This window comes from Laetiporus sulphureus (genome assembly GCF_001632365.1).
Source record: "Laetiporus sulphureus 93-53 unplaced genomic scaffold LAESUscaffold_44, whole genome shotgun sequence".
In the NCBI taxonomy this organism is placed as follows: Eukaryota; Fungi; Basidiomycota; class Agaricomycetes; order Polyporales; family Laetiporaceae; genus Laetiporus; species Laetiporus sulphureus.
Genome location: NW_024468553.1, coordinates 237,539 through 249,984, shown reverse-complemented (window position 1 = coordinate 249,984; position 12,446 = coordinate 237,539). Strand labels below are relative to the sequence as shown.

At 53.0% G+C, this 12,446-nt stretch overlaps 6 protein-coding genes across 6 annotated transcripts; 4 read left to right on the top strand and 2 right to left on the bottom strand.

Moving 5' to 3' along the window:
* Positions 1-325: 325 nt before the first annotated feature.
* LAESUDRAFT_762390 (uncharacterized protein) lies at positions 326-1,894 on the top strand (the record flags this gene model as incomplete). Its single annotated transcript, XM_040913102.1, has 5 exons — positions 326-453; positions 517-1,153; positions 1,222-1,362; positions 1,410-1,751; positions 1,787-1,894. 5 exons carry the CDS (start codon positions 326-328, stop codon positions 1,892-1,894), a joined length of 1,356 nt encoding a protein of 451 aa, XP_040760709.1.
* Positions 1,895-2,268: 374 nt separating this feature from the next.
* Positions 2,269-3,372, bottom strand: LAESUDRAFT_762389 (uncharacterized protein; the record flags this gene model as incomplete). The annotated part of the gene is made up of 4 exons (XM_040913100.1): positions 2,269-2,702; positions 2,761-2,924; positions 2,978-3,205; positions 3,278-3,372. The coding sequence occupies 4 exons, from the start codon at positions 3,370-3,372 to the stop codon at positions 2,269-2,271; spliced, it is 921 nt and encodes a 306-aa protein (XP_040760708.1).
* An 862-nt stretch (positions 3,373-4,234) lies between these two features.
* LAESUDRAFT_762388 (uncharacterized protein) lies at positions 4,235-6,750 on the top strand (the record flags this gene model as incomplete). The annotated part of the gene is made up of 2 exons (XM_040913099.1): positions 4,235-4,611; positions 6,141-6,750. The coding sequence occupies 2 exons, from the start codon at positions 4,235-4,237 to the stop codon at positions 6,748-6,750; spliced, it is 987 nt and encodes a 328-aa protein (XP_040760707.1).
* A 396-nt stretch (positions 6,751-7,146) lies between these two features.
* LAESUDRAFT_762387 (ALDH-like protein) lies at positions 7,147-9,001 on the top strand (the record flags this gene model as incomplete). The annotated part of the gene is made up of 9 exons (XM_040913098.1): positions 7,147-7,586; positions 7,646-7,790; positions 7,846-7,950; positions 8,004-8,102; positions 8,157-8,307; positions 8,357-8,521; positions 8,580-8,714; positions 8,774-8,831; positions 8,893-9,001. 9 exons carry the CDS (start codon positions 7,147-7,149, stop codon positions 8,999-9,001), a joined length of 1,407 nt encoding a protein of 468 aa, XP_040760706.1.
* A 781-nt stretch (positions 9,002-9,782) lies between these two features.
* Positions 9,783-10,868, top strand: LAESUDRAFT_791143 (uncharacterized protein; the record flags this gene model as incomplete). Its single annotated transcript, XM_040913930.1, has 3 exons — positions 9,783-9,812; positions 9,880-10,704; positions 10,767-10,868. The coding sequence occupies 3 exons, from the start codon at positions 9,783-9,785 to the stop codon at positions 10,866-10,868; spliced, it is 957 nt and encodes a 318-aa protein (XP_040760705.1).
* A 275-nt stretch (positions 10,869-11,143) lies between these two features.
* LAESUDRAFT_762385 (uncharacterized protein) lies at positions 11,144-12,420 on the bottom strand (the record flags this gene model as incomplete). The annotated part of the gene is made up of 2 exons (XM_040913097.1): positions 11,144-11,490; positions 11,691-12,420. The coding sequence occupies 2 exons, from the start codon at positions 12,418-12,420 to the stop codon at positions 11,144-11,146; spliced, it is 1,077 nt and encodes a 358-aa protein (XP_040760704.1).
* Positions 12,421-12,446: the final 26 nt, after the last annotated feature.

Here is a 12,446-nt window from a genome sequence, read left to right as displayed (position 1 = left end):
TCATCAATTTATTACGCAAATGTTTCGTACTTGGTCTGCGTACATATAACGAGAGACATGACCATTCTGCATGGATTTGTCAAATGAGAGCCGCTAGTAGACGACTAATAATACATGAGCATAGATAAGTCAGCGCTTAGCCTCCGTTTAGCGCTCAATGAGCGAGGTTCCGTCCCACCTGCAGCCTGCTCGATCCACCACCATTGCCGCTCCCGCCCCCTCCCCCGTCGTATGTCCTCCTTATCTGTCTTTTTCGACATGCCAGCTGAAGGTGTTGTTTCCGGCTATCCTTGGCGAAAAAATGGCCGAGGACGTGTGAGCTCGCATGCATGCCATACAAGAGAACGAGGTCGCGCAGCTTCGTGCGCTGACCGATTCTCTTGATCTGCAGACCAAATATGTCGAGCGGTATCTGGATGTGCTGCGAGATGTCAAGGCTGGTTGGATCGACGAGTGTGTGTTTGGTGATATATCTTACAGCATTCAATCATTAATGCGTGGCTAGTGTCACCTCAGGGCAACCGTTACGCGTCTGGAAACAACACGACCGAGAGGACCCATGCATATGTTCACTCAGCCGCCAGAGCTTTCGCGTTTAGAATCCGTCCGCTCCACCAAGTCTGAATCCTCAGCCAGGCGATCCACGCACAGCGACTCAGATGAAAATTCTGACGACGAGGAGCGAGTCGCTCCCAAGCGCTCACGAGGGCTCTCACTGACACGGCACAAGTCCGAGGCGAGCACCAAACAGGCCTCACGCTCGCCATCTTGTCCTCCGTTCTGTCCGTCATCGTGCGCGTCTCGCGACCGTGCAGACAGCGCTGCAAACGACAAGTCAGAAAGTGAGAAGCCGCGCAATCGGACGAGCGTGGCGGTATGGGCATCGAGCGCGGCCAATGCTGTCAGCTCCGTAACCGGGCGAGGGAAGAAGGACAAGGAGAACTTCGCCGCGCTCAAGGATGACTCTGACCGTAGCGATGGCGACGCGCAAAGTGTTCACGACAGTGAGAACAGCCGTCTCTCGAGTGCGCTGTCATTCCAACGGAAGAACAAGTATCACAAGAACAAGAGCGTGTCGTCAACACCCGCGCCGTCGCCTAAAGTCCCAATGCACACGCCTAAGTCGCTCTCGCAGAGTAAGGACGGCCGCAAAGTCGTCGCAGCTACACACAACTTCACTGCCACCTCAACGACGAGCTGAGCTTCCGCGCCGGGGACCAGATCGCGGTGGTGAATGAGATGCTGGACGGGTGGTGGATGGGCGAGCTGTACGGCAAGCGCGGACTGTTCCCCACCAACTACACAGAGTTCATCTCGTCTACGCCGCCCATCCTGCCGCCTCCGCCTGCGATGAGCCGCATCGTGGGCGGGAGCCTCCGCCCGTGCTCATGCGCATGCCCGACGACGAGAGCGAGCGAAGGCTTCTCGGGAACGACGACGTGGACAGACAGTACCTGATGAGCAGCGACCACGAGGAGCACCCCTTCGGCGACCACAACCTCGTAGAGAACCGGAGCCCGATGTATGGGAGGTTCGGCTCGTCCAGCGGCCCAGATAGTTCCCACGAAGAAGAGGAGGCTGCGCGGACGCGCACCCAGAGATTCCTCGCGGATGTCGAGAAGACGACGCAGCTCGCCAATCAACCTGCCATCACTCATAGAGCGACGGGCACGTCCCTCGCGCGGAAGCCCCCACCACCTCCGCTGCGGCGCACCACGAACAACGTCCTTGCGCACTTGAGCGCGCCCCTAGTACCGAGCAGGCTGGGGTGGCGCACTTCCAGCAGTCTTCGTCGCAGTCCTCGAGCACGAACTCGTTCGTTGCTATGGCTTCGACGCCGACCAAGGCACAGCCGAACTTTGAGGATACGCTCACGCAGTCTCCGTTTGAATGAGTTTAGCTTTGCTTTCATGCCTTCGCGGAAGTAGGTCCGCGATGTACGATGCTTCCCCGGCTGCTCTTGTTGAGCCGCCGATGGCAACTCAGTTTCATCTTGTTGCCTTCTGTAGATCTATTGCATTTACCGTGTATTATACTTTGCAGAACCACGACATTCGATTACGACTAATGAGTGCGCCAGCTCTGAAAATGTTTTAGGTCATTCGAATCATTGACATGATATATTATGGACGATGAAGCCGCTAATGGACGTGCTATTCGTGACAGTCGAACTATGTAGGCATGCTGATACGCAAGTTGTACATGTCGAACGAGGGGAACGCAAACTGCCAATGAAATCTTACCCCTTATTCAATGATCATGATAAGTTCAGTTCCTACGCGCAGAAGGACGAGAAGGGGCTGAACCGGAGGCCGCAGCCGAGTGAGTGACGGCAGGCACTGCAACTGATCTGGTCTCAATGGCCGACCTCTCAACGTTGAGACGTTGGAACTGGTCGGTCACCAGTGCAGTCTGATCAGCCAGGGCCTCCAAGCACCTTCCTTCAGTGTGCCCCTCAATGTAGAGATGACATTTCCGGCATCTTGGCTTCCGCCTTCCGGACGGCAGTATAATCGACTCAATACTCGTGGTCGACGGTGACTTGGCCGGGAGAGCTGCCAGGACCTCTGGCGCTGGCAAAGGAACTCGCGTGGCGCTCTCGACAGCTGTAACGCTGATGGACGCATCATTGGTGATTGATGGAGTGGCGCGAGACGTGAGCGAGACTACGAGACCGTCTCCTACCGCTGCCGCTTCTTTCTCTGCAAACAACCAGTCAACAACTTGAGCCGTTACTTCGCCATATAACGTGCTACTCACCGTGTGCTGTGGTCTTCACCCAATCGAAACCCATTCGACGGAGCTGCTCCATGTTCCCCTTCATGAGTAGGTACACCACAGCCTGGCCCAGATTTTCCACTCGTCTGAACCTGCAATGATACTTTGCCGGGTTGCCTTCAACAAACATTGGCTTGATATCGCGACTAACAAGCTAATGTCTCATCTTGAAGGAGGTACAGAAATTGTTGGTACTCACGCGAACGAAAACGTTATGAATCCGATACCTCTGCCGTAGACCGCATACATCTTGTCGGTACATTTTGCCAAGGCTTCATTGCTCTCGATGCAGTGGATAAAATCAAGGCTTTCCTGGTCAGGTGTGCCCAGTTCATTGAATGCTCGCTGAACCATTGCTAGCAACAGCTCCGCCTTCGCTTTTGAAGCGCATCTAGCCAATATGGGGAAAGCGTTCACAGACGCCGGGCTGGAGAGTCATCTAAAATATCAGGGTATGATCATCATTCAGCTGTATTACACCTGCAACAATCGAGCATACATGTCCGTGTATGGAACATTTGACGGACTGTTCAACAAGATGTGCCATTCGTCCTCTTCGTTGGCGAAGTCCTCGTAGGCCACAGGGGTGGACATGTCGGTATGCAGCATGATCAATGCCCCACCCCGGGGGTTTATATCATCTAGTTTCTTTTGACCACCTGAAATGTCGACCTTGGGAGTGCAAGCGACGCGGGTGAAATTGGCACTAGAGGCTAGGATCCCACGAGATGCATGCGCAGCGCTGCGCTACTAGTAGTATCTGATCAGTACGCGGTCATCTTCGTGGATACGATCGGCGTGACTGAAACTGACTACAATGATTTTCTGTGTTTCAAAAATCTACGAAATGGCACGTCATGCCACGGTTCTTGATTGCCTTCCGGCAGATTGTCCGCACGCTTCCGCATGCTGACTACAATGATCTTCTGTGTATCAAAGATCTACGAAGTGGCCGTGGCATGCCTCGATTCATCAGCACTTTGATTGTTGCGTATTCTTCCATGCCCATGCTGATGTGTCATCACAAGACTTGGACATGGGCATCGTGGAGGCTGAGGATGCTACGGTGAGTCCATTGCTATTCGTCTTGTGAACAACAGCAGATTCGTGACTCTTCATCAAAATGCCTCGTGTGACATACCTCGAGAGGCGGAGGGTATCAATGTCTCGAAAGAGAGGCCATCTGGACAGGTGAGCCTATAATGAATGCGAGTGAGGATCAATAACTTATCGCATCAAATTGCCTGTCGGAGGTGTATGAAACGCTCTCTACAAAGGACGAGCAGAGCGCGGCCTCAAACTTGCACAGATCGGACGGTAGGGCTCGTGAGGCAGAACTCGACCTATCTACAGAGGACCTCCTCCCCGAATTTAGCTCGCCTTCCTGCTCCGATGCTCTATCAAATGCATTACAAGGCCCGTGGTCCGCCAGAAGCGTAATCCTGTTATTCCTCCCATGGTCCATCGCCGTCGGCGGCGCCATCCTCCTCTCGCCCAAGCACCTCGAGCTCATCACCTTCTCCCTTGGCTACCTCGCCTCCGAGCGCGGCCCACGGCGCTTCTCGCACTGGGCGGACACCGCGATGCCGCACATCGTCATCTTCCTCGCCCGGTTGCCGTGCTCATGTCATGGAACTTGTCGATTGGGGCCCTCATCACGGCGGCGATTCTCGCTGGGATCATCTACGCGTGGCATGACTTCCGCGTTGACCTCGGTGTGCCCTTCAGAGAGGACGATCGACAGAGCATCTATCTGGCGGTGACAAAGATGTATCTGCGGGAGGGATTTACGATGCGTATTCCGATGCAGAGCGACCATGGACAGGCTGAAGGGTAAGATTTGGACGGCAGTTTGCGTTCCCCTCGTTCGGCATGTATACAACTTGCATATCTGCATGCCTACATAGTTCGACTGTCATGAATAGCACGTCCATTAGTGGCTTCATCGTCCATCATATATCATGTCAGTGATTCGAATGACCTAAAACATTTTCAGAGCTGGGGCGCTCATTAATCGTAATCGAATGTCGTGGTTCTGCAAAGTATTATGCACGGTAAATGCAATAGATCTACAGAAGGCAACAAGATGAAACTGAGTTGCCATCGGCAGCTGAAGAACGAGAATGTTGACACCACGATGCATAGCAGCTGCTGAACGTCAGGATATGGCGCATACACGCTTATAGGACGTACCGCAAGAAATTGAAGGCCGGCGCTCCTTGATGGCCACAGATACCCGAAGTCGCACCCAAATCTCGCCCCATGATGGGTCAAGCACGACCTCCTCCTTTGGCTCTATATAGAATCAGATTAGTCCCATTCAGGAGCGCTAGACTTGGAGACACCGACTTATAGGCAACGTCTGAACTGCGGATGGCAGGAGTGTATAGCGCAATGCGCTGTTGAGCGGAATGCACTATATTTGCTCATGATGCGGATTGCTATCCCCTGCTTGACAACCGCTTGACAGCATGGATGCAGCGGGTAGACCTCGTAGTGCAGAAACCTGTTTGGAGGGCGTACGCGAAAGTGCCGAAGTCGATCGTGGGAGTATCTCAGCCAGAATTGGAGCAGGCTTGCAGGTCTATTGGCATTGGTCCGCTCTTCAGCATCTCATTAATATTTCCATCGCGTGACAGCCGCAATGACCTTCCAGCACCTGCGACTCTGAAACTACTCTGTGCAGCGCCACTGCCATCGTCCATCTGGAGTTCGATAGCACGAATTCTCCTCCCGTTCCATCTCCGCACCGGACCCGCTTCGCGTGCATTAGCGATATCCACTCGTGCATGGTCCATGTGCCACCGGGAGATGTGCTCTTGCACAGTGAAGACCTCACCGTGGTGGGTCTGTCTGGCTTGACTCTTTCCTTGCACTGTCGTAAAATCAATTCAAACTACTTAGATCTGCGCGGAAGAGATGGAGGACTCTTTTGCCGTCCATGGACATGCATTTGCTGCGATTCTGCAACTGTCAGTGCTGAATAGAGACGAGATCCCAATCAAGCACTCGTGTCCCATATACCTCTCAGTCGCGTCACGAAGCTCGCAGGTTGCAAACACATATCCTGCCGAGTAAGGTGCGTATTGCATTCATGGAGTGTTCCTTACACACCAAAATTTACAATATAATTGAATGGATCCTTTGTCTAGTGCGTACCTACTTCCCTATCTCCTGCTCGTACTCGCCTCGGCCTCTGAAAAATGCCCGATTGACCACCTTCCATGCACTAGCTACAAGCTGCATGGTTCTGCGCGGCCTAGCTATGGAAGCTAACCTTCCCTGACCACCTGACTCGACGACGCAGATGTTCAGCAGCCACGAGGAAGTCGAATACCACACCTTGATGCAATCAGAGCTAGCCAGAACAGCACATACAGCATCGCGTTATTTGGATCATCGTACTCCTTCCCTGGTCCTTATCATCCCGATTATCTCGCGCAGACAAACAGTGTGCCGGCGGATGCGCTCCCATTCTCCGGCGATTACTCGGACATGGACAACACGATCACTGAGACGAGGATGTTTCAGCGGCGCCGCATGAGCAGCGACTCGGCATCGGAGCCCCCGTGCTCCGCGACATCTTTCGTCTCGTATGTGGGCTCGTACACATTGCCGACATCATCGAGCTCGCAAGTCGCAGCGCTCGTCGCTCGACTTCGCGTACGACCTGAACAGTTCATACAACATGCTTCGTGGCAACAACAGCAGTTCGCTGTGGTGCCCGCCGAGGCTGCCCCCAGACAAGTGCACAAACTCTCCATCTTATGTTCATCCGCCGCCGATGCTGCCGTCGGACAACTCTCCGAACATGTTCCTTCACGACAAGAGCCTCCAGCACGACGATGCCCACCTGCACCCGCCAACGCTGCTTCCAGACGACTGGTCATCGATCAGCGGCCTGCAGCTTCACCCGCAAATGCTTCTAGACGCACACGGACGTTGTGCCTTCTCATGCATCCTCATCGTTGAACTATCGTGTGTAGCTTATCAAGTTTCAAAGCCTGCGACGAACTATGCACAGAGGTTTCATATTGATCGACGATACCATGAATGTTTGTCTGCGCAACAGATCGGATAACAGCTCTCCGGCGAACAAGTCGCGTGCTGATCTATGATCGCCACGAGCATGTATCAAGACGACACAAAGAAGCAGCACATCACACACCCTCAAACCCGATTCCTTGATCTCTCAGATGCCGCCTTCTTTATCTTAGCATTCACCATCAAATTATGGGAAGCGAGCCCCAATCGAAGTCATCCACGTTGCCTCTAAATATCCCCAACTTGACCGCAGTTCGCTGACCGATTAAAAGACATCTCTGCAGACAGCGCTCTCATCACCATTACCTATCACATCTTGACAATATGTCGATTGCCTTCACACCCCTCTGTATCGATGGGACATCGCGTCCAGCGAGCACCGACGCGCAATATGACGTGCACAACCCGTACTCGCAAGCCGTCATAGGGCACGCAGCAGCCGCCTCCAGCCAAGACTGTCACGACGCCATCGACACGGCCGCCGCTGCCTTCCCTGACTGGGAGCACTCGCCTCTAACCAAAAGGCAAGACGTATTCATCAAAGCTTCAGAGCTCCTCATGACGCCCAAGTATCAAGAGAAAATCTCCAAAGCGTTGAAGGAAGAGCTGGCGTTTACCGATTTCATGGTAGGCTTCGAGGTGATGGCATCGGTCTACAACCTGCGCCACAATGCCACGCTGGTCCATCAGCTCAAGGGAGAGGTCAAGCCTTCCTTGATACCTGGCGGGCAGATGATGATACAGAAAAGAGCCATGGGAGTCATGTACGCGAAAAGCGGTCCTCGAATGGCCTTTCCCACTCACTCATCGGACCATGTAACAGCCTTGCGCTCGCGCCATGGAACGTGCCCTTGGCGTTGGCTTTCCGAGCCGTTCTCATTCCTATCATCTGTGGCAATACAGTCGCGCTGAAGTGCTCTGCAGTCAGCCCTCGAATTCAAAGTCTCATTGGCCAAATATTCCAGGAGGTACGCACAAGCACCGTTCTGTCTTCATGTCGATATCTAAATGATGGATCGACAGGCGGGTCTGCCAAAAGGTGTTTTGAACACCATCTCCATAGCGGAGGAGGACATCAGCAAGCGCATGGCGGAGATGATCGATCATCCAGCTTTACGAAAGATCAACGTAAGAGACTCTCTTTCAGGTACAAGCTTCCGCTCACATCTGTGAATGAACAGTTCACAGGCGGTCCGAATGTGGGCAGAGCCATCGCAATGGAGGCTGTGAAGCACCTGAAGCTCTATGTGCTGGAGCTCGGCGGCAATTGCCCCGTCATCGTATGCAACGTCCCGTCTGATCTAAAAATTCAAAATCCTCAGCATCGTTCGCAGGTCCTAGAGGACGCAGACCTCGAATCTGCAGCACAATCAATCACCACCGGCGGCCTGATGAATTCCGGCCAAATATGCATGTGGACTCAACATGTCATCGTCCAGCGTGGTGTCCTACGCTCTCTCACCTCCTCTCTGGTCAAAAGCTTTGGTTCCTTCAGCCGGAGGACCTGACGAGGCATTATCATCATTAATATCAGAGGAATCAGCAGAGCGCGTGCTCAAGATCATCCGTGAGGCAAAGGACGCCGGCGCGCGTATTCTGGTCGGCGACATGGCCAGACAAACCTCAGTGGTCCAGCCACACCTCCTCGCCGACGTCAAACCAGGAATGGCGCTCTGGGATGAGGAGTGCTTCAGACCAGGTGAGGCAGTGCTCGATGAACAATAGACAGACCCCTTTATTTAGCGTCGTCGCTCCAGTCGTCACTCTGACCGCAGTGGATACCATCGACGAGGCAGTGCGGTTGGCGAATACATGCGATTATTCCCTAATGGCAGGGTTGTGGACTCAAAACATCCACACCGCGCTCGAGATAGCTCCGCGCGTCCGGGCAGGTAAGGCACATATGTTTTCAACTGAAGTGCTCACAATCATGATGGGTCCTGAACTACAGGATACATCAATATCAACGGACAGTCGGTGCACGGCGAAGGACCCATGGGAGGCCTCAGGTAAGCATGCATTTTCAGGAATAACATTGGGCATGAAACTCACACTTTTCGTTCGAAACAGCGGCCTCTTGGGTTATGGCCAATTCACGATATCTGAGTTCACAGATGACCGCGTACTCCTGCTGCATCCGCAAACATCACCTGTATACTGGATCGCTGGGGCTGCTTGAAGCAGATCATAAGCAGGAGAGGATGTGCTCTGACTTGATCCTGGGTTTTTGTTTTCGCAGTGCTCACATTTGTCGACGAGACGCGGTTACCACTGCAGACGTCAGCGGACCAGCTTTCCTATCCCTAGACGCAGGCGGCGCTTGAGGCGAAGAACACGGTGCTCGAGCAGCTGTACGCAGAGTGATTTCGAGTGGAGTTTCTTTTTCCGTTATAGAGCTCTGTTGTTGGCTATTTTGAACGTAAGACCAATGCGAAAGCATGGCTAGAGAATAAAGCAGCTGTTAGTTCCATAAGTTAGATCGAACTTCAAGGTTGCGCCTCACGGAACCTTGCGCATTGGCATCGCCAATAACAACGCACGAAGCCGAGGTCTTCACGTAAACATCGTGTCCATGATGGACGCACTTTGCCATTGCTTGCGATGCACTCCAAACACATGTGTGCTGCTGCTCAGCGACATCATGCCACCACCTCGAGTATGGATGTGGCGTGGGAAGGAGTCTCCAGGCAGCATCCTCTAGCAAATTGGCGCGCGACATCATTCTCATCGTTGAGCATCTTCAAAGGCCACACATCCTGCCATCATCGCCGTAAGGTCGCATCTAAGATATAAAGTGGCCATCGTTCCCGCTTCAGAACGTTATCACGGCCCTAGATGACCCAGCAACCGAGGTGTCATAACGCCCCAGATCGCACATCGGGCATTGTCATGTGCTTCCCATCTCAAACCTTTAAGTTTGCGCCCAATCCTCCGACGATTTTGATCGTGCAAGCTCATCTATGCAGAACAATATGAGCACCGTTCACAGTGTGAGTAGTATGCACCTTTCGCATTTTGTATCGTGGTAGGCGGTCGCTTATTTATGTACTTGATCAGAGCAACTGGCATCCATTGTTCACTACTGAGGATGCAGGCACCATTACACTATCATCACAGGATGCCAACTTGTTCCGCATTCACCTATACACGTTGAAGCGCGTTTCAGGGTGGTTCGCTGCAATGTCCAGCTTGCCCCAAGGTCCTGGCACCGTCTCAGACGATGTCCTTCACCTGGACGAAGATTCAACGGTGCTCATGCCCCTTCTACAGGTGATTTCTGGAATGGAACTGCCCGATTTAAGCTCGCTGGATCTCGTAGAATCCATTCTCTTAGCTGCAGAGAAGTATGACATGCCAGGATCCGTCTCCATTATACGAAACATGATCACCAGCTATCTATCCGAATCAACCGCACTGCGAGTTTATCGCCTTGCAGGCGCACATTCTTGGAAGGCGCAGGCGCAGTTGGCATCATCATACACTCTTTCGTTCGATCTATCTACCCCAACGGTGATAGCAGAACTTTCCCGCATGGAAGGGTATCTCCCAGCGCAACTTTTCCTACTGCATAGACAGGGGAAAGACGCACTGAAGAAAGCACTGAACGATGTTACCCGATTTGCTGCCAATACCAAAGAAAACTGCGAAGGTTGCCGACGATCACCTGATCATGCTCAGTGGAGGAATTTGAAGGAGTTATGGTTATCGCGTGCAGATGAGGCTCCATTCGGTCGCACAATTAGTGCCGCACAACTCATCGCACCGGAGGTGCTCTCAGTAATCGAGGCGACATGCCCTTCTTGCCGCAGGAGGCTATACAATGCAGATATGACATTCAACAATCTACGGGATGCAGTGAACAACTTACCCCAGACTGTCATGGTGCGTCCGCGGATACGTTTGCGATACTCAGTGTATTCACGTCATGTTCGTAGTTTGCATAGCGGCTCAAAAGGCCATTCACACAGTCTGCGCAGATGGGGAATTTGGAGAAGGCTCACGCGGGCTATCTATGTGCTATCGCGCGTGGCGATCATACGCCGTAGTGCGCCCTTGGGGAGCGCCATTGACCATCTTTTTCTTACGCCCACTAAACCACCTCCGATCGCTTGCCAAGTTGACGTCTCAACAGACCAAAGAGATCCCGTGTATGCCATGTATAGTAATAATCATGTATGATACGTCGATCCGGTACAACAGTAGCGCAATCGGTTGTTGGAGTAAATATGTTCTTTCTCTATCCTAGTGGTACCTATGCGAGATAAATGAAATATGCTGTACACGTTTACCTCGAGAACATCACTGCAGCAAACCTCATCAATCAACTGCTTGAAACCTGGAGAAGCTTCTTCGCGTCGTTTCGCTCGTTCGAAGCAACTTCCAGCTGCTTCTGCGCTGTCTCGCGTCGCATGTATTCGATTCCTTCCGGCGATTCGTCGGACAGTTCATTTCGAAGCTTCTGATGCATGCCCGTAGTCGTGGAATCGGGCAAAAGCACGTCCTCCAGAGACGTTCGTGAATCTCGCGTGCGCTGCAGCTCTGCCTCGAGCTCCGATATGCGTTGCAACGCGGAGGAGAGCTTGTGATTCGACGAGGCGACAGCCGACGGGAAATCATTCGAGACGTGCGGGGTTTGCTCTGCACTCAGAGCAGACAGTTCATCCATATCTGCATACACGGCGCCTTGTCAGACATACCGATGACGGTGAATGAAAAGAGGTGTGTGATTACCTGTTCAACAAATGCTCTCGGAATCGCTTTCGAATGCATTCTTCTCCTTCCTGAAGTAGTCGTAGAAAGTCGTGTTCATCTAAGATACGGCCTTTATAAGGACACGGGGTAATCCAACAACATTCAGCGTTACTCACCGGAAAGAGGCGTCGTGACAAAGCCGTGCTCCTGAACAGAAGATTTCCCATAATAGTCGTCGTCTGGAAGGCCGAGGTGTGCTTCATATGCAGCTTTCCTCTCGTGCATGTCTTGCATATTGTACGCCAACGTGCCCCGCGCCTTGGGCTCGTCTTCACTCTCCATAGATTCTGCAGTACTCGACGATGTGTCGGACGATACCGACGACGAATACGGCCGTCCAGAAGGTGTCGCATATGACGGGACTTGCAGACTGTCATCATGTGTAAGTATGCCCTCGCTCCACTGGGGTGGCAAAGACAAATGCCGTAAGCGTCCTGAGCTCATGCGTCGTACTAAATTTGGTTGGAGCGCATCGCTATCATTCTCGTCGCCGCCGAGTGGATTTTCGGATATAGCATTCCAGCGGTTGAGCAACCACATCATAAGCGATCTCGCAGCATTCTTGCTGGGCCCGCCGAGCAGACGATGAGCGAAAATCCGTGTGATGTCTTCGTACGAGAGACCGTTATCTGGGCACAGAGGAATCTGCGTGAAGAAGGCGAAGAGATAAGCGAGCAATGACAGGCTCTCCGGCGGAAAGAGCTGCAGGATGTGTCGAGTGACGGCAATACGCCGACGCTCCTTGTCCGCGTCCTCACGCTCCTGCTCCTGTGGTGTCTTTGTGTTCGCGCTCTGGGACAACGAGGGGGGCGTCTTCGGTTCCGACAGGGAACGCCTCCGGAACATTCGGGCAGGCGCGCGCACTCTCGCTC